The following is a 21,212-nucleotide window of genomic DNA, read 5'->3' as shown; positions in this document are numbered from 1 at the left end:
CACCTCAGCACACAAGACTTGAGCTCCTTATTTCATTTGGTCTCCCAAAACCACTATTTTCTTAGGCTAAGTAGCCCCTTGTTTTGAGAGACCCTTGCTACAGCACCTCCTGTACTGAGGAGAAGAATCTCCAAGAAACATCCAGCCCCAGATATTATCCTGGCCCTTGCCTGTGCCTAGATTTCTGGGAGGCAACAACCAGCAGTTGTATCATTTCTCATGCTGCTGCAGAAAGGGTACTGGCAAAGAGTTCAAGCCTGAGCTCCCTCTTGAATGCCTTGTGGTAGCCCTCAGGTAGTGCAGGCCAACTGCCTCTACTTTCCTTACTGCGTATCTTGACACATTGCCTTCATTCAGTAAGAGCCCTCCAGTTAGAGGCAGAGAAAAGCTGCTATGACGTTAGGAGACGAGCACACTGAGTAACCCCTACAAAAATATAAACCAAATTCCTTGCATGCTTCTTGTCACCAAGTCTTCAGAACCAGCAAGCTCAGTGAAGCCATACCACCACAGTCACCAGACTCAAACCCCTAGGATGGTAACGAGCCCATTTAGAAGGGAGAATTCCTGCAGCCCCCACCAGAGCCAACATCTAGGGAACACCCGGGTAGGAGACATGCTTAGACTTGGTCTTTCACACAGGCTTCGTTTCTCAGTACCAATCTGTTACAGTCAGAATTTGGAGATATCCATGCATCTTGTCTAACACAAAATAACTTGCAAGTAGTAATTAAGGGATTAACTACACCTTCAAGGCACAATCTTTATTTTGAGGACAGCAGCCAGGAGTTGCACACTCTCAGAAGAGGGGGACTCTGGGACAAATTCCCTAATCTACAAACATGATGAAGTAAACACTGTCATCCAAACAGAACAGTGCAGAATAGCGATATAATGGAGCAGCTGGGGAATAGAACCATATGTAACTTGTACTGTCGTGGGGGGACAATGGTTGCACAAGACCCTCATCCTGAATATGGGAAAGAGCAAGGATGCTCCCAGCATGCTCCCCATCTGGCCCCATAGAACTTTTGATGCCAGTTTTCATAGAAATAAATAACTAAATGGATGTTTGAAAATGTCTTTAAATACTATGCTCATTTTAACAGTTGTTGAACAGAAAAAAAAAAAGTTAAAAACAGAGAAGACTGAATTCTTAATATCTTTTTACAGCCCGAGACCACCATAAATCATACAATGAACAAGTGTGCACCTGGGAGGGAACTCTATTTTCACAACATGCAAAACTGATTAAGTGGTAGCACTTTTTCTGAACACATTTGCAAACCTCCTAGGGAAATACATTGTCTAATACTTTCAAACACTTCTCATTTCACCATTAACCATGAAGCACGCACAGAACTGAATAAGAAGGAAAAAAAAGTAAATATTAATGAACCATAATGGATTGTACAACCTATACAGACAAATGCAGAATTTAGTCTATCCTGATCTATTAAATTCTGCATGAAAAGCATATGTGATGATTTTGATTTGACTATGCTTCATGGACCTTTTTTTTTTTTTTTTTTTTTTTTTTTTAGGGAATGAGAAGAGGATTGCCATCAGAAACTTCAAAATTAACATAAAAATACAACCTTTTTTTATCAGCTATTGTCTGGGCTACTTAAGAAGAGGGTGGAGCTGGTTATTTTCCTTTATTAAGTAGCATTTTGCAAGTTCCACTCAGGATTACAGTAAATTTGCTTGCAATTTTAGGTAACCCTTCTTATACTGCAATTGAAGAGGGTGTGCTGGGAAATCAGGTTATTTCTTCCATCTTCTGAGCCATCAGCAGCCATGCTGAAACACACTCTTCTGACACACCTAAACTGGGCTGAAGTTAACAGAGACATAAACCAGGCAGAGTGCACACACTTTTGCGGTATATTTCTGTTCCATCAGAGTAGGACTAAGCTGCAGTTATTCAATGCACATTACTCAGTGGGGGCTTTACCCACATCAAAATGCTCTCTAGACAGAACAGTCCATGTCACATGCTGAAGAATTAAGATCTCTGTCAGACATAGCTCCAGTATATTTGACAGCTAATTGCTTTTGCATGGTATAACTAGCATCAGAGTCAGCCACTCAACTTTCAAATATCCAGATTAGAATTTGATGTTAACTACAGGTCTCTTCAATTTTTTGATAGGCCTGTGAACTGAATAAACAAGAATCCTACCATATCATTTTCACATTTTCAAGTATTACCAGCTTTATCCTGCTTACCCTGGAGGCTCCAGTAAACCCTCCAGCGGCTTACACAGGAAGGACAGACTAAAAGACCTGCAAAACGTTGTAATGTTTTGTAAAAATAAAAGCTTAGTGTTTACAGGCAAGAGAAGGGTCTTCATTTTCTGCAGGATTCCACCGTTGCCAAGATGTCTTGCAAAATGCTGTTTCTGTTTTCCTTATTAATCTAGAGAAAGAGAAATTAAAACTGATATGATTTGATAAATAACCTCCATATCATGACTGGCTTCAAAAACAAACAAAGCAGAGATTCAAATGCATTTCCTTCTCAGCAGAGAACCCTTGAGCATCAAACAGCTGCTTTCTCTTGTAATTGAGAGCATAGTAAGCTAAACCCAGAAACCTGCACACATAATTGAATATTCAGTGATCTTTTTGATTTAATCATCCATAGTATCTTGCAGCATTATTCAGTGCTTGAATAACTAAAAAGAATCACTCAAAAAAAACCTTGTACTTTTGTCATTACTAAAATCCTTTTCAATTACCAAATATCATTTTCAATTAAAGAAGAGTTTTTAATTGCCTTCGGTACCTGAAAGGATTACATTTATTAGGATGACATATCCAGTAAAACACACCTTCAGTGAAAAATACAGTGCTTAACAATGCAACTGTATATTCTGAGAAACCTTATCATCACAGGAGAAAAATATTTTGAAAGAAAGTAAGACTCCTTGAAAAAGATAAGGGGACTTTTGTATTATACTGAGGCGTTCCTTTAGTTGACCAATCTGTGGAAATGCTGGGCTTTAACAGCAGTACATGTAAAAATCAAGATAGTCCAGTGTCCTGTGTTTTGCTGTGCCCATCTGCATTGCAGCACCTGCAGATTTTTGTAAAATGCCAAGCTAGGCTAGGGAGCTCAGCTCTCGGGTGCAGCAGCAACGGAGGTGGGGGGGTGGGGTAGGGGGAACTACCCCCCTTCACAGCACACTGCATCTGCTGTAGTGCACATGGACCCGCAGTGCCCTGTACTGTGTGCGTGACTGCAGCATGCTTAACTCAACAAAACCTCGAGACGAGGGCTGGCATAGTGAAAGAGTTAAAAAGCAGTTGTGAAGCGTCAGCAAAAGCTTCATTTAGAAAGCTTCAGAAATCCTCCTCACTGCTCAGATCCCTGCAGAGAGGGCAGGAAGGAGTCACACAAAGACAGATGAGCCAAAAAAAAAAAAAAAAAAGTCAGGGTGTTCGTATTTTTAGCAAATTTTGAGAAATGCTGCTTTTGAAGAGGAAAGATGAGACACACAGTACACGCACGATAAAACTTTCTGCCGGGAAGGTTTCATTGCATCCCCTGTAGTTGCATTGAATCTCAACACATGGATTTGTATCCCTTCCCATTCCACAGTTATTACTCAACCACAGAAAGTCTTTATTCTTTAATTATAAACAAACCGGTAACAGTCCTACCTGAGGAATCTGGCCCTAGGTACCCATCACTACTACAGTCACAGACATCTTATCCAAATCCTGGAAATCAACACAGTAAACCTGAGGAGACAGCACTCATATCTGTATCACTTGAATTCAGGACAGCATACCAACACAGGTCTACTGAAAAAGTGACATGGAAAAAGAAAAAGGGGGAAAGGAAGGAAGAAGTTCTGGCTGAAAGTGCTACTGCTTTTACTGAGTAGCATTCTAAGACCATTATAAGATAAACAGAAAAATGTGCCACAACAAAAGATGGAATTACTTGTGAGGAAAGTTATTGTGGGACCCCAAGGTACAGAAGGCACAAATGAGCCAAACACTAAACCTCACAGCAAGTGCCCTGATATCCTGACTTTCAAAGGACCTTCTGAACATTTAATAACTCTTCCCACTGTTGCACAGCCAACAAAAACAATACTACGTTTTATCTGTCTTTTTTCCATACCTACGTGCCAGAAGTCCAGAGAGAGCATCAGAGAGAAGATGCCAAGTGCTGGGAAATTTTCACGACTGCTTTGTAAAGGCTGCTTGATAGATAGCAGTGTCTTCTTAAGATCTGGAGACACAGTGTGCAGGCAGCCTTCCCAGACAGAACAAACCTACCAATAATTGTACTGAATGTACAAAGAAATTAGTAGATTTTTAGTCAGGGAGCTAAAAGTATCTATAGATGCTGCCTTTATTAAGCATTTGAGTAATCTGGAGAGAAGTATCACCAAGATGCCAAGCACGCAAGAGTAGAGAACAAAAATTTTTTCCCCCTCAAAGCCTCAAGCACTTTCAAATAAACACTAGCATAGTCTGTTCAACTAGAACTTTTTCTTCTCCAAAGGAAGAAAGAGGGGAAAGAATTGAAAGAATAAATCCATATTCCCCAACTTATATCAAAATAAGCTGACAGAGAAGAATCAACAAAATCTCAAGCATTTGACTTTACTGATTGTGTGTCTGGAACCTCCTATTTTACTAGATTCAATACTGAACCAAATACTAAGTAACTATATATATAAAAAAAAAAAAAAAGCAAAAATCAAAAGATTTGCTTCCAAAATAGAAAGAAACTGTGAAAGACAGAAATAACTTTGACAAACAAGGACTCCACAAAAGATCATCTTTCAGAGAGATTATTCCTTAGGTCAGATGTACTTCTGTACATGCTAGACATCCTTTCCATGACATTCATTTTATGTATTTTACTATACAAACCCGTATCAGGGACAACATGACACAAGCAAAAGTGAAGGTCCCTGTATATCACTGCAAGAAAGTGGTTTGCTTGTGACAGAAGAGGCACCATTTTTGTGTCCAGCATTAGATTCTGGTTCCTGCTCAATATGAGATCAGCTGTTGGACATCACCTTTCTACTGTCCTATAACGAATTCCATACATCTATCCTACAGTAAGATCTGCCAGGATTCTGATGCATTTAACTACTTATTTCCTTTCCCAAAAGGCACACAGAACCAAACTTCACTGATGGGTTTCATGGAAGCAAAACTAATAGATGGAAACATGGGAGAAAATGAGTATGTGCCAGCTGCTAAGGATAATCTCAGCCTATTTAAGATATCACATCTGCAAAATTGCACAGACCCAGGCAGTGCAAAAAGAGTTCCCACACTTTTACTGAAAAGTTTAATTCTCAGCAAAATGAAATTGGGCAATGATGGAAAAAATGTGTTAAATATCACAGTTCCCATCGTTAAGTGCTCTAAAGGTAATAAATTAAACATTTGGGACCAATCCTCAACCTGCTTTTAGGGCATCTGGGCCCATTTACACCAACTGAGAATACTTCCAAGATAGAAGGGACTGCAAAACCCTAAACAGCTGTCTCTGTGCACTTAGCATCAAACATCAGAAGTACTCTTGTGACACTAACAGAAGGATCAGAGAACTCTGCTAAGTTACTTGAATGCAACTTAATTCCACAGTAAGTGACAAAGCAGACATAACTTTTTTTGGAAGGTGACTGCTTACTCCTTTATGCTTCCAGGAATCATAAAAGTTAGCCAGATATGGCTAGTCATGAACTATTTAGGCACTTCACATTCTCCCCTTGCCACAGTCCTGTAAGAACGTAGCTGGTGATGCAGTATTTACTTCAGCCAACAGCACATCTGAATCCAAAGGCTGCTTCTGTTCCTACTCATGCACACATTTTAACTAGTTGGGAAAGTGCTTGCAGAGTGTCACAGGAGCAATTGAGACAGATGTTTTCCTATGCGACACTTCAGCATAGCAGGTCTCTGCCACCTGGGAATTACTGCAATCTGTCACAAATTTCATACCCTTGCTTTTGGTTAAAGGACTCACCAGAGAACTCTCCATATTTAAACAAAGAAATATCCTAATCTCTGCAGCATAAACAAGAGAGCTCACTCTTTGGCAAAGTGAGCTAGAGCAGCCTGCAACCACTGCTGCTGAGAAATCAACAGAAAGACTTCAGCTGGCTGTCATTTGCATTTAAGAGACATAGGTATTGGCAGACTGACATACCCAACAACCCGAGATGGAGCAGCACATGACCTCAGAACATCGCCTGATATAAAGTGATCGTGGCAGTCTCAAAAGCTCCCTTGAGAAGCCAAACACTGTTTTCCAGTGCTCTGTTTCCTCCCCTGAGGGGACCAAATGCACACTATTTGCCTTGCCATGAGTGCATCCTAAGCACCAAGCCACAGCATTGCTTTCAGCCAGGCAGTCTCCATTCCCTCTCCTCCAGTTGTACCGCTGCAAAGGAAGTCATACAAAAATTCACATGTACATATATGCCTAGTTCAGTAGCCTGACAGCTAACACACATCAGCTTGGAGATGGGAAAAGTGGATTTTCATCTCTGAAGGGAAAAGCAGGAGCTGAATGCATACATGGGGAAAGGAAACTTCTCTCATCTTTGCTGCTGAGACTGCTTAAGCATTTAGTTGGACAGGCAATGAATTTAAAAAACAGAATTTAAGACAACGATGGGCCACCAAATGGATTTCTCTGAGGACTGCAGTTTTGCAAATCTCACTTTGAAAAGGAAAAAAAGTAGTAAACTTTACTTTGTCTGCAGTAAATAAGACTATCCAGTATAAAACTGTTGAGATACTGTCTTTTCCTTCCTCATTCACTCAGATCACAATGAAGTAGGCACTCTCACTGTGATCTCCTTCAGCTAAAAAGCAGGCTGCAACACTATATTGCTTTAAAGCATATTACCCCTACTAATAAGTCAGGATGTACAACTTCCCCCTTATTGTAGTTTATAGAGATGCAAAATTCAGCTTGGGATATATCGCTTTGTTTTCTATTAAAAACAGAAGACACCATGCAAAAAATAAATAAATAAATAAAATAAGGGATGTGAGCAATATTCAGCCTGTTTTTGTAAATCATCCAGGACACCTACAAATACTTCAGAGAATCACAAAATCAGTAAGGTTGAAGGGGACCTCTGGAGATCATCTAGTCCAACCTCCCTGCTCAAACAGGGTCACCTAGAGCATGGTAGACAGGGTCTCATTCAGGCGGGTTTTGAGCATCTCCAGAGAAGGAGACTCCACAACCTCTCTGGGCAACCTGTTCTAGCGCTCCCTCACTCTCACAGGAAAGAAGTTCCTCCTTATATCCAGGCAGAACTTCCTGTGCTTCAATTTCTGCCCATTGCCTCTTGTCCTGTCACATGGCACTACTGGAAAGAGTCCCACCCCATGCCCTTGACACCCTCCCTTCAGGTATTTATACACACTGGTAAGATCCTCCCTCAGTCTTCTTTTCCCCAGACTGAAGAGGTCCAGCTCTCGCAGCCATTCCTCGTAGGACAGATGCTCCAGCCCTCTGATTATCTTCAGAGACCTACACTGGACTCTCTCCAGCACCTCCATGTCTCTCTTGTACTGGGCAGCCCAGAACTGGACACAGTACTTGAGATGAGGCCTCCCCAGGGCTGAGCAGAGGGGCACGATCACCTCCCTCGACCTGCTGGCAACACTCTTCCCAATGCACCCCAGGAGACCACCAGCCTTCCTGGCCACAAGGGCACCTTGCTGGCTCATGGTCAACCTGTCATCCACCAGCACTCCCAGGTCTTTCTCTGCAGAGCTGCTCTCCGGAAGGTCAGCCCCCAGCCTGTGCTGGTGCCTGAGGTTATTCCTACCTAGATGCAGGACTCTGCACTTGCCCTTGTTGAACCTCATGAGGTTTCCCTCACCCAACTCTCTTAGAAAATCTCAAGCTCGTACTGCTGTGAACAAGCTATATTTTGTAGCAGTAAGGTTTTGAGAATTTATCCCTAGATGATCAGAAACACACTTTGAGGTTCTAATATTCTGAGAACTATGTCTGTAAAAGTAACACCATAAATTCCAAAATTGTTTCAGTGACTCCAGAGAAAGCACACTGCACTTACAAGTGTCTTTCTTCTAGCAACCATTCCTGCAAATTCTACTGCTGCCTTCTTTTCTTTCCTTACATATTATTACTGGTAATATTTCTGCAAGCAAATCTGCACAAAAATCTGACTATACTTTAAAAGATTTAACTCTTACGAATACTGAATATTTACGTGGCAATAATACTACAGCAAGAAAACCTTTAAAAACAACCATATCATTACTTCTACAGTCCCTCACAAGCAAAGCCAGATGTGTAAAACTGCTATAGTAAGTGCCAACTGTGATTTTAAGTAAGGTGAACACCTGCCCATTAAGGGCTGAAAGGGCTGACTGAATTTCATACAAGCTACGCAGAACTATCCAGTGGTAGCAACAATTAGTTTTTAAAAAGAGCTAAATACAAACCAGCACAATAGAACAGAAGACTCTTTAAGAATATTTAATATTACTCACATTGAACACTTTAACATCTTTTCTACTTCTTATTTCTTCAACAAGATCCAGCGGCTTTCCCTTGGGTATTGGAATAGTTCCAAGTATCACGGTTCCTGAAGCAGTCAGTGTTTGACGAATGGCTTGAATAAAAGACTGGCTGAAGAGCTCCATTTTACCAATCTCATCTATGACACAAATTTTTTTCTCTGCATCACTGCCAAGATTTACCTGTGGAAAAGCACATCAAAAGACTAAACAACACTGAAATTAAAACAAACAACTGAAATAATTTCTATTCTAATCAAAAAGATACCTCCAAAAGAAGCCAATTCAGCTGTAACACTGGAGGGAATGGCAGAGTCAAAACTGCCGTTGGTGACTGACAGACCTATAAACCTGCCATTTCTACTTCAGCAAAGATTCTGCAAGATTAGGATTAGGAATTTTATTGTATGTTGAAATACATTAAGACACTGTCCCATGTACAGAGTTCATGCCTGAACTCAGCAGAGCAAGTTATCTTTTCAGTATCAAAAGGAAGCAGTTCTGACTGCATCAGCTCAGCCCCTAATGCTGCAAACTCAGGCATGTGCTAACCCTTGAAGAGTGAACAAACCCAGGCTGGTCCCAGGAACTTTAGCTCTGGTTCCAGTACTTGCAGCATCATGATAAAGTTTCAAGAGGTCAAAACAGTTTGTCCAAGGTAAAACAGCAAGCCAAAGCGTAAACAGAGGAATGCTTACATCTCCATAAACAAGAACAGTCCTTCACATTGTGCATTCCTTTTCTGTCTGATCTACAGCTTTGGCTCTTGCCACAAAATTAACCTGAACATCAGATTTGAGATTAGAACTTTACAGTAAAGTAAGCAAGGCAGAAGCACATTGCAATAAAGAATCTCTAGAACTGAGGAAAAACAAAAACAAAACAACCAACCCACACACACAAAAGAAGAGGAAACTCCAAATGAGAAACAAAATAAAAACTGCAAAGGAGGTCAAATACAGTATTTCTCTCAGAACAGCTACCTTTTTTCCCCAGTTTTTCTCCTCTCTCACGTTAGAATAATCATCTTTCTTCCATTCCATTCTCATTTTACAGCTTATTCTATAGTACTAGCCATTTCCCTGAATCATAGGACATGCCGTATCAAAGATTAACCACAGTTGTGGTTGGTTTGCTTTGTTCATGAAGTGAATACTGTACCAAACAGTACTGTGCTGCAGACTGGTAAGCAGCAAGGAAGTCTAGGAGACAATACAGGTAATTACCACTGAGAGCAAGACAACTTGGAAAGGGAAGGAACTATTGAACTGAAAATGAAGTGCAATACCCACCCTCTTTGGAGGAAAGGAACTGAGAATTGCACTCCATCAGAACTCAAGTCAAAAAGCCACTGTAAATCCATGAATAAATACTGATACCAGTCATATTATACAGAACCTAGAGAAAAAAAAATCTAAATGTTTTTTCCTTGTGAAGACAAAGTATTTGCTTCTGGAAAAGTAGAAAATCTTCATAACATGCATCCTAAAATCTTTTCAGGTGAAGTCCTTGCTGTGTAGCTGTTTTATCTAAAATTCTTTCATAGATCAGTAACATAAAAAGCCAATACTAGTCACTAGGTTGCACACTAAGAAACAGGCTTTTTGCTTTGAAAAGAATTCCCACTCCTGCCTGGTAAACTTTCCAGAGCTCGAGAGATCTTCGCTCTAGGATCTATTCCTGTTCTCACTGGAATGTGATCCAAGCCTTAACAGCTGAAGCTATCACCAAGACTAAATGGCACATACTCTCTTGGCTGCTCTCTGATCAAACCAGGCCATATCCTTGTTTCTACCGCTTTAATTCTTCCTTTGTCTCTTCTTACTGCACATCTGTGCTCTTCCTCTCTCTCTCCTTCTTTCCCATTTTGTACCACCTAAGATGCATGACCGTGTACCTACCAAATCAACTAACAGAGCCTTCCGTAAGAACAGCTAAGCACAATTGACCACTACTAACACTTCTACTACTAAGGTCTCTGTTGCCTTTAAATGCAGCAGTACAAGGATTTAGAGAACAGCCAATGCTTAATGAAGACTTTTTTTTAATTTAAACTATCAGCCTATTTACTAATATAGAAAACAAGTTACTTTGAAATCAAACATTAAAAAAAATATATATTTCTCCCATTCTATTCTTGTTCTCTCTCTCCCCTGCCTCCAATGTCTTTGCTTCCCTACTCTTGGGCTTCTTTTCTTGTTCCTTCAGAGTTCCTTATTCCTTGCTCCCTTGAGCTTTGGCAGTGCAGAAAAATCCTATTGTGATTTTCTATTAGTATAGCTCAGCAGCTGCTGCACACAGTTTGTAAGATGTTCCTGCCAACATCGGATCTGTTCTTGTTTAATTTTGGAGAGGGGAAATGCTAGGGTGGGCAAGAGGGAGGAAAAGGGAAAGAAAAAAAAACCATACTATCTCTTGCACTATTCCAATAGCATGTTAGGGAAGGACAGGAAAAAGAAAGACTGTGTGAAAAGGAAGGGATCACATCAAACCAATTCACTGTACAACAGCCAGCTGTTGTCTCTAATAAAACTTTTAAATGGGAAAATATTGTCTATATTACTGCGCATATGCTGGAAATAGAAACTGTAAAACCAGACCCCAATTCATACTACTGTGTGGTTGTGAGATTCTTTAACCCAGTGTTGCTGGCAAACTTTAACTTACGGAATGTGCCTTGAGCACACAGTATTCATAAAGAAAAAACAATAATCCGAAATAAAAAACAGGTCCCTCTGTTGTCGCAGTCGAAGCGCTCCTTGTGCTGCAGGCTAAATTTCAAATTATTGGAGTGCTGTTAGCTATTAAAACATAACAGTCTGCAGGTACTTATACAGTGGTAATTAAAAATAATTCTTTGATTTAAGAAACAAATGTTGCTTCTCCTGGAAGAAAACAGGCACCAGCAGAATAGGGGAACAGGATTTTAAGGGGAAAAATAGTAGCAGAATCCTTCTTCTTGGACCTGCTGATGTCACCCAGTTCTGTGGGGGTAAAGTCAGCTGTACATTTAATATCTGTCTTCTAGTGTGCAAAACAGTGGCTTCCTATCACTTGTCTCTCACTACAAGGAGGGCCTGCTCACTGGAGAATATCACATTAAGAATGAGAAGGGAAAGTGGGCTCTGCACTAGAAGCACAAGGGAACAAGCTAGTTTTGTCCCTCCAGCTCCCTGAAGTCAATCACAATCAGTCAAACCCAAGAAATGTAATTTATTACCATCAAGAACTAGGGCCTATAAGGGCTTTCTAGTAACACTGCTAATCATAAAGCCTCCATCTTTCAGCAGCTTTAACATAACACTTACATTTCTCAGCAAAGGAATAACCAACTGCTCAAAGGAAACAACGTCTACGACGTATTGTCCAACTCGATATTCACGTCTTGAAGAAGAAGAATCAGAACTGAATTTTAAAAAGAGACAAACAATTCCTCCTGAGTAACATGAACTTAGTGAGAATTTACTGCAGTCAATTAAAGTGGATTTATGAAAACTGTATTAATCCTAATAATTCAAATTCCCCTTAATTCTTCTAAGAAAAGAAAAGAAAATCTGCAAATCACACATTAAATCATACTGCAGATAGTACACTTCCCGAGGATAAATACTCCATTAGCTATTTTTGTATTATGCAAATTTGAATTTGAACATTGTGCCAAAGAATAATGGAATCTAAAAGCCAGAAGGTATGTTTACACTGAAATGCCTGCAGTTCACGTAGATATATGAGCAAGCTTTAAATTAGGTAACATGACACTGAGGTAGCATCATAGCAGTAGCTCAAGCTCAGCATGGGATGCAAAACCTTTAAACAATCTTGGGAAAACACTCTTGACAGGTTGCCTGTGCTGCATCACACTATCCTAACAGAACTCCCTCCATTGGCAGTATTTAAACAAGTTAGTTTGGTCACCTATGTCCGAATGAGGTGCATATGCCACATGTGACAAATCAACAGACCAAGTTGTTGGAAGTATGGAAAGCAAAGACAACAGAATCAGAAGTGACTGGGAGCCCCTCTGCACTTCAGGTCTCTTAGTAGGGCTCTAAAGGCCTTCATTTGCTTGAAACTCACTTGTGGGATTTGTGGGCCAGACAGTGGCTCATTAAAATAACATTATATGAGATTTCCCTTGATTTTCAGCTTCTGTTCCCTTATGTTAGCCAATGGAAACAAGTAATATTCCTCTCTGCATTTTTTTGTAAAAGAAACAATCCTGCCTACTACAAGCTACTCACTGTGTCCTAAAGAGCCAAGACTCTTTATAAGAACCAAGACTCTTTATAAGAACAAGTGCTCTGCAGTGCTTCCCATATATAGCGTGTAAAATGCGCAGCAAGGTAGAACACCCTCTAGCACATTTCCAATTTTTCACTATGCAATAGAATATACAATACAGGCATCAACCAGAGCAGGAGAACTAAACAAAGAAACTAACCATGAAAGCTTTAAATGTGCTAGGTATCACCTTACGGAGGAACATTTAACATGCTAACAAACTGGAGGACAAGCCTAAAACAATAAACTCCTTATACAATTAAAATATCCGTACCTGACTCTAGATAAAGGTTCTCGTTTTCCAGACAGAGTGACAACATCAAATCCTGTTCTCCTGCCACCTTCTCGGACTTCCTCTGTGTAAAATCCATCAATGGGAACCCCTGTGGATTTTAGAGCTTGACAGACCTTCTGGATCAAAGTAGTCTTTCCAACCCCTAAAAATAAAGAGGAAGCAAAAAGTATACAATATTAAACTTCTTTTACCCTAAAAGCCCATTTTTTAAACACCATAGCAATGATTTAGCAGAAACATAGATTACTTCTTAAGTCTGCAAACTCTTTAAATGGTAAGAAAGTAAATAACAAAAGCATCTTTTAAAATGCATTTTTTACTAACACTGTAATAGCTTATTAACCTTTAGGAAGTATGCCTCCAAGCAAAGTCATAAGAGAATGGCACAAACATCCCCAGCCAGCACTGAACTTGTTTGCCTAGACAGTGCTGAACCCTGGGCAGGCTACAAAGCTTGCCCCAGCTCAGGTGAGAACAAGAACAATTGGCCTATATTAAGTGCCAAGCTGTTCTATAACCGATATCCAAGCTAGCTGGAAGATACTGATGGGCCTCCCTTCCCATCACTAGTATTCATTACTGCTAAATAGCACAGCAGAATTCATTCTCTTTTTAGATCATTAGGTCAAAACTGACTGCAATTACAAGGAGCTTACCTCCGAAGGCATTGAACACATTCAACTGCTACTGATGTCCTAAAATTCAGAACTCAATACCCTCAACATACTAGATCTTACATGGCAAAAAAAAATTTCCAACAATAGGAATGGCTTCTAACATATGGTAATGGAAACAAGAAAGGTTTGGACTAGATATACGGAAAACTGGATTCAGCATGAGAACAATCCAGCATGGAACAAGTGGCCTAGAGATGTGGTATAGTCTCCACACTGGGAGGTTTTCAAGACCAGAGTAGATGTAGCTCTCAGCAACCTGGCCTGATCTCACAGCTGACCCTGCTTTAGACCTCCTGATGTCCCATCCCACATGAACTACCCTGTGGTCCTGTAATCCATTCTCCTATCCTAAGACAGCTCCTTACAGCATCCTGTCTGATGCCTCCTTTGGCATTTGTTTGATGTGCCTTCTACTATCTGAAAGCTGACCATCTTCCAAACACCTTCCCTCTTCCCACAAAGGAGCTATTCTTTGCCTTTGCCACTGTACAAGTACATCCTGTAACAATCTCCTTTTAAGCTCAACTTTATCTCCTGTCACAAAAGTTATCAATTCATCAGTTTCATTCTTGTCAGAAAGAGAGAGGAAAAAAAAAAAAAAAAAAAAAAAAAAAAAACAAGACTTAGAAAATATCCTGCAGAATACAGCCTTAAACTCCTGGAGACAAGGAGCAAAGGCCAAATGCAAGAAACTGAAAGATGCTGATAGAAATCTTTTTCAAGAAGATACGTAACTCATTCCTCTCTCAGGTTTTAAACCAATTTAGGAACTATTTCCTTAACAATCAATATCAATAGTAAAACCTTCTGTGGCTTCAAGGGCATCTAATGAAACTGTTAAGCAAACTTTCATAATTGAAGCCCAAGAGATTCCTGGTGTTTCAGAAACAGTAAGTGATAAACGTGGCACCATCACTACTATCTTTCCAAGGCCATGTTTCTACAGGGCTTTGGAATTAGAATTTATACTAATTTAGCTAAGTAGATTTGGTATCTTTAATTTGGTCACCTTCATTCAGTACATTGCCAAAATAAGTTGAAGTGATTCAAACTAAGTTTAAGACTTAAAATTGAACATGTATGTAATTAAAACAGTGCACTCAATTTCAGTTAAATGAACCTAGATGAGGCCTAAGCAGGCCTAACCTCCATGTTTCCCAGTTGACTGCCTTTATTCAAGTGGATGCAAAAAAAAGAAGGAAAAAAAAAGTGCATGAGTATTATACTACAGCATGAACCCTGGAGCATTTTAGGTGAATTCCTCACATGGCAAGCATCTGCGAGAGGTTCACGGAAAGGAGAAGTAGGCCCACTGCTTTGTTTCTGGGGCGCAACAGCAAGCCTCGCGACCACAACAGCACGTTTATTTATCAACCTCACAGCTCACCACTACCCTGTGCGACCTCCGCAACACAATCATGGAATCAGTCAGGTCGGAAGGGACCTCTGGAGATCGTCTAGTCCAACCTCCCCGCTCAGCAGGGTCACCTGGAGCACGTTAGACAGGGTTGCACCCAGGCGGGCCTTGAGTATCTCCAGAGAGGAGACTCCAGCCAGGCTCTTCTACGGCGAGGAAGGCCGCCCTGTGCGCAGCCCGCGGCCGGCCCGCCCGGGTGTCGGTTACCCCCCGTTACCGTGCACGGGGCAGGCCGGCAGTGCCAAGTCACTGCAGTTTGGGCACAGAAAGCACGAGCCCTAAGGGCAGTATTAATGACCGCGGCTTCGCTGCCGGGGAATTCCTCACGCAGGCCTTTCCCTGCCACCGCACAGCTGCCGGGCAGGATGCAGGGGCAGCGCGACAGCGCCCGGAAACGTGCGTTACACGGGACCGGGCCCCCAAACGGGCTGCGAGCACGGAGAGCTCAGGGAACCCAGCAGCTCCGCCCCAGGCTGCTGACGAGCGGGGAGGCGAGCAGCGGCGCAGGGAGCCAGCGAGCGAGCTACAGCAGCCGGGCCAAGGCCGCCGCGCCGCTGCGCCCTCCCGCCGCCGCCGCGCCGCGCCCCTCGCCCCGCTCGCTCCCCGCGGGCCGGGCAGCCCCGTTACCTGGGGGTCCCGTGAGGAAAACGTGCTTGGACATGGCGGCCGCTCCCGCCCCGCCGCCGCCTCGCCTCGCTCCGCCCCCAGCGGGCGCCGCGCAGCCGCCGCCGCCGCCGCCGCCGCCGCCGCCGGGCGCCCTCGGGGCCTCCGCGCTGCGCGGGCGGTGGCCGGCGCGGGGGTGCCCGGGGGAGAGGGCTGGGGGCGGCCCCGAGGGCGGCCTCGGTGGTTTAAATCGTAACGGTCAGCTTGAGATTTTAACGGCCTGGTCTCAGGCGCCGCACGGGGAGGTCGGTTTGCCAAATAAATAGATAAACGAATAAAAGGGTGCCTGTTTCGCGGCTGCCTAGGTGCCGAGAAAAGCCCGGAAGCCCAGAGTCGCTATCTCAGGTTTGCAGTTCAGGAGGAGGGACAAGGTGTGTGTGGAGGAGACAGTTTTCTAAATGCAGTTCAGCTTTTTCTTTTTTTTTTTTTTTAATTTATTTTTTTTCCTGTCAGCTTGACCTATTTAATTGCTGAATATGTTACTGAAAGCTCTCCCTGGAGCTTTTACCCGTTGCAGTAAACAACAGGATCCAGTTTGTTGCAGCAAACCAGTCCGTTCAAAGACCGCTGAATTGTGCGATTCCTCGATGCAGATAGCAAGCGAAGGGCAGCCAGCGAGTTCATACACAGGGCTCTTACAAAGCCGAGCGAGCTGGGTCACGAATGACAGCGTTTGGCAAGTTCAACGAAGGCACTAACGAGATCCCCGTCCGCAGCCCGAAACGCCGTATTCGTTCGCTTAGACTCAGGGGAGGGAGATTTGCATGAGCGTTCAATGCGTCTTTCTGTTTTGCCTTGATTTTCAGTATGTTCCCAGGGATTTAAGGGTTATTCATCGTTCTCACGAAGGTAATGAGACTATCCTCTTTCAGCCCCAAGAAACGTAGATCAACAAGAAGAGAGTACATCATAGTAGACAGGTATTTTCATAAATCAGAAAAAACATTTTTGATGTGTACATCACGCATGGCCACTCTTCCTTATATTGTTTTGCACTTTTAACAGGATGAGCAACCCTTCATTTAGTGATTCTGCATCTTTAAATGTATAGTGTTTTCTTTGAGGTTGGCTAGGAGTGGGGACTACGTAGAACATTGGTCATCTAAAAGCGTGAGGGATGCAATCACTGCATAGTAAGTATTGGTACTACCACACTTCTTGTTGCTGAGGACAGCAAAAGACTCTTTTAGGCTCCGGTTATGTAAGGGTCAGCACTTTTGTTAGGTAAGAACTATCACCCCCACTTTTGGAAGGAGAAATTGCTACAAAGAGATGTAAGAGGGTGAAAAATTAGGTGTTTTGCTCCCTGAAATGGCATGCAGAACCCAGCCTGATGCCTAGCATCTCAAGACAGTATGGAGGGAAAGAAAGGTGTCTTGCTAAGGTGACCAGTACCAGCAGAGCTTGCCAATATGAAGTTTGTGAGGAGGATGCTTAGAAGACCTCCCTCACCTCTAGGTCTGGATTTTCATAGTTTATTGTCAAGTACTTTGGTTTTTTTCAGGAGCATTAAAATTGTTGTGATGTTAACTTATTCCTACAGGTATTTGTCAGGCATCATTAACCTGAAGAAAGAACCACAGAAAAGAACTACATATTTACTAGACTATTAACACAGGAACACCACTTTGTAACTGGCTACCTCACCCTTGCCCTGAACTTCCTGTGCAGAACTTACTGTGATTGATTTTACAGGTAGTTTTTTTGTATAATATTAAACTATTTCAGACTACTAGCTGGTTGCCAGGGCAGGCCACATAAAGAGACCCAGACAATGCTGTTTTCTTCAACATACAGTTTTACTAGGTTTTATAAGTCAACTTTTCAGAACTGCCTGTGGGGAGTTTTAGGGTTATCACTACTGTTTGACAGAACCTCTGATTTCTTTCATCATATTCTCAGAACCATTGCATCCTGTTTTCAGGTCCTCTTGACAGTTATTTCACTGTGTGGCTAAGGCCTTGCTCTTACAAACAAATGTGCGAGTGAAGTGGTTGCAACAGCAGGACATAAATTAAATCAGCATTCCACCTGGATTTCCATTGTAATTAGTACCATAAAACGTTCTCTCTATCTGGGTGCTCTGTCTAGCTCAAAGTCATACAAATGGGCCAGAAAAAGGAAGCAGTTATGCCTGTTTTGCTTTTGCAGAGTTGTGCTGTTGAAGGGACCTTATATTTGCTAAATCAATTTGAAGTTCTGTGTGTACTCCTCAAAGATTTAAATTTGCTCCCTTTGCTCTGAAGATTAATGTATTTATTCTATAATCCAATAACTTCATAGGACACATAGGTAGTTCAAGAAGCATGAGCTATAATCCAAGTTGTCTTCTGTGCGGCTACACACTGTAAGCCCTATTTAGCCTGCTTGCGTTCCTGATCATGGGATTCTTGCCTAGAGGTGAGCTGGAATTGCAGAAACAACACATACTGCAGCAGAGTATGTAACTGTAAAAGACAATGGACAGTGTGGGTTTTACTCCTTTTAAGATGAGGAGAGGAAAATTCGACTCTTCCTTTTTTTGCTATGGGTAGCTTAATCAATAGTCATTTATTCCTAAAAGGTGGAAGAGCTTGCTAGTTTGAAATATTTTTCTGTCCAATTACCTAGACTCTGTTTTTGGTTTGTGCCAGTCTCTCCACTTAGGTGAGGGTCAGTTAAATTCAACTCATGTTGTTGAGCAAGGCCAGGAAGGAAGTCTAGTGCCTGGAAAAGGCCCCTGGAGTACAAGTGCTAAGCTGTGAATCTCGGTTCTGAGTGACCTGTAGCGACCTTGGGAAGAGCTGCCAGTCATTGTTATAAACTGTTTGCTAAGCCTGGGGAAGCTTCCATTTATTGCTGGATGTTCATTGGTGGGGGGGAAGCTAGGATAGAGTCCTAAACCTTTATGTTGAGTGGGGGAAAAATTAATTAACTGCAAGTTTCCAGACCAGTGGTGAAGAAAAGAGGTCATTTATGATATTTATGTTATTCCCTAGAAGAGAAGCTGGAAGGAATGAGGGAGTAATCTACCATCCCTGACCTGCACCCTCAATTGGGCAGTAATTTACATTGCAGCACTCTGCTTCAAGGAAGGCTCTGCCCATTGTTACAGTCCTGGTCCTTAGTTTTTCAGGTGTCGGGTTTCCTTTCTCATGGAAGAGAGAAAGGTTAGGTTGAAACTCTTTCTTTTCTCTCCAACTGAACTGTCTTTTTTTTATCCATGATACTCTGAGTTTCTGTAGCACTTTGTTTGTGTCGGGATAGTGAAGTACACTCTCCTTTTTAAGAGATTTAACTTTAGAGAGTTTCAGGTAACTTTTATTTTGTCATTGTTCTCACCTGCAAAGAACACTCTTGCTCGCAAATAGTGCATCTAGCTATATGTCACTAGGCATCTAATAATATTTGTGATAGTATCCTTCAAGCTGACTCTATTTTTCCATGGAGTAATCACTGAGTCAGCGGGTGTCTGAGGGTAAGCATTTAGAGTCTACAGCCTGTCAATCTTTAATCTTAAGCTTCCCAGAGAGATTAGCTATTAGGTACATGCAGGGACTCCTCTAGATGAAAACTGCAGTACTTCGGGTATCAGTGATTTGTGTAAGAGTTGTTTGTAGATTCTTCCCTTGTGGTTCATGAAGCAGAAATTCTTTGTGTTCCAGCATTTATTGTATTCCCCAGAATAGAAGAAATTCCTGAAAATATTTCCTGAAAGTAGAGACAGAAAAAATAATTTATGTCAATTATTATAAATATTTCTATATGGAAGTGAGAGATATTTATGATGTTGGATTTGCTTTTCTAAACAGAGATCAATCCTCAAAGAACTTAGTCCTGTGTCTGTACCAGTGTAGTGTCATATGGGTTGACAGAGAAACATTTCTGGTAGTGTGTCATCTATCAGAAATGTTTCTCTGTCAACCCATATGGTTATGTACCCATTGCTACACACACACACACAAATATGGTAATACACCCCTAGAGGAGTAATTACTCTCACTATGAAGACTTAAGCCCTTCAGAGCAATGTATACCATCAGGCAAGACAATTAGGAGGAAACCAATTAAAACAGTTCAGCTATCTGATAGAACTGAACAGCCATGTGTATACTGCTGTACACCTTAGATTAGCAATTGAATAGGATTTCTGAGGAGAAAAGCAGGTGATGAAGATGATAATATGGGGCTGGTCAGGAGTACAAAGCTATACAGTTCTGGGAAGCTCTGTGGCCCATTGATTTTGTTGGAGTTTGCCCCAAGGCTACAGGGCGCATCTGTATGTCTCATTACAGGATTTAAACATAAATGACATAATTCTCCTGACTAGTGGGACAAAATGAATACCATTAAAAGATGTGTCCTTCACCTGATTACCCAAATATATTGCTATTTCAGGATATAGTATCCTCCTATAATTTAGAATAGGGATCCATTTACTTAAAAGTCAGCACTGTATTTTCCATGTTAGTAGTGAGATTGGGACGAATTAATTTTACATGGCAATAGTCAGACAGATAGAGGAAAAAAGGAGCAAGGAACTGACCCAAAGCAGCTGCTTTGCTACTCAAGCGTAAATAGCACAGCAATAGTTCTAGATTTAATCAGTAACAAATTTAGGTCTTACCTTGCAAATGAAAACAAAGAGCTGTCAGGTATAACAAGTATATGGTAAATCGTCCCTTTGCATAGTTTGCTTGTCTTCTGCATTCACTAGAGATGTGCTAAGAAGTTTCTTGGGCAGAAGGTCTTGTGCATCTCCTATTTCTGGAAACAGAACCCTATTTTACTGAATTGCTCTTCAGACTGAAAAATAATATGTACAAAATGTTGTTATTTATTTCTTCCTGAGACCAGAGATGTCCTAGCAGATGAGTTAGTACATGATTAAAATGTCTTAGTAGTTTAATTTCTTAACTTCCTGATCACTGGCAGTCCAGTACAAGCATCTCTCAGACCTAGCAGTTTTCTTATAGAAAGCTTTTTGTCAGGGAACATCAGATGAACCAGAAGCTGAGGGTGACCATGGCCAAGACAGTGCTCTCATTGACCAGGCACCATCCCACCATCTCTGAACATATGGGCAGCACTGGTGCTGGTAACAGTGGGTCCATGGAGAGCCCCAGAAAAGGTGAGGTGATGAATCAGGTCCAAGGTTCATCCACGGAGTCCAGTCAGGAGCAGCAAGAGGCAGGGCCAGAGAAGGCAAGGCCAGAGACAGACTGGTGACAAAACTAGTGCTTATCTCCAACATTTGCATTAAGAAAATGGGGCAGAAGACAGAGCTACAGCACAGGTCAGAGGCCCATTCAGGGTGCAGGACCAGAGACAGGACTGGAAACAGCTA

General features: G+C 41.8%; 1 protein-coding gene across 1 annotated transcript; it reads right to left on the bottom strand.

The window, feature by feature from the left end:
- Nucleotides 1-1,067: 1,067 nt before the first annotated feature.
- Nucleotides 1,068-15,920, bottom strand: NTPCR (nucleoside-triphosphatase, cancer-related). The gene is made up of 5 exons (XM_062573685.1): nt 15,851-15,920; nt 13,109-13,271; nt 11,862-11,958; nt 8,527-8,736; nt 1,068-2,422 (listed from the first exon to the last, which is right to left on the bottom strand). The coding sequence occupies exons 1-5, from the start codon at nt 15,882-15,884 to the stop codon at nt 2,354-2,356; spliced, it is 573 nt and encodes a 190-aa protein (XP_062429669.1). The 5' UTR covers nt 15,885-15,920; the 3' UTR covers nt 1,068-2,353.
- Between the last annotated feature and the right edge of the window lie 5,292 nt (nt 15,921-21,212).

This window comes from Rhea pennata, chromosome 3 (assembly GCF_028389875.1).
Source record: "Rhea pennata isolate bPtePen1 chromosome 3, bPtePen1.pri, whole genome shotgun sequence".
Classification (NCBI taxonomy): domain Eukaryota; kingdom Metazoa; phylum Chordata; class Aves; order Rheiformes; family Rheidae; genus Rhea; species Rhea pennata.
This window is presented reverse-complemented; position numbering and strand designations above follow the sequence as displayed.

Excerpts from the sequence above, each read along its gene's own strand:
- NTPCR (XM_062573685.1), bottom strand. The coding sequence starts at position 15,884 with ATGTCCAAGCACGTTTTCCTCACGGGACCCCCAG. Across the intron at positions 13,272-15,850 it reads TTTCCTCACGGGACCCCCAG|GGGTTGGAAAGACTACTTTG; the intron begins GTAACGGGGCTG and ends CTTTATTTTTAG. Across the intron at positions 11,959-13,108 it reads GAACCTTTATCTAGAGTCAG|TTCTGATTCTTCTTCTTCAA; the intron begins GTACGGATATTT and ends TTTAAAATTCAG.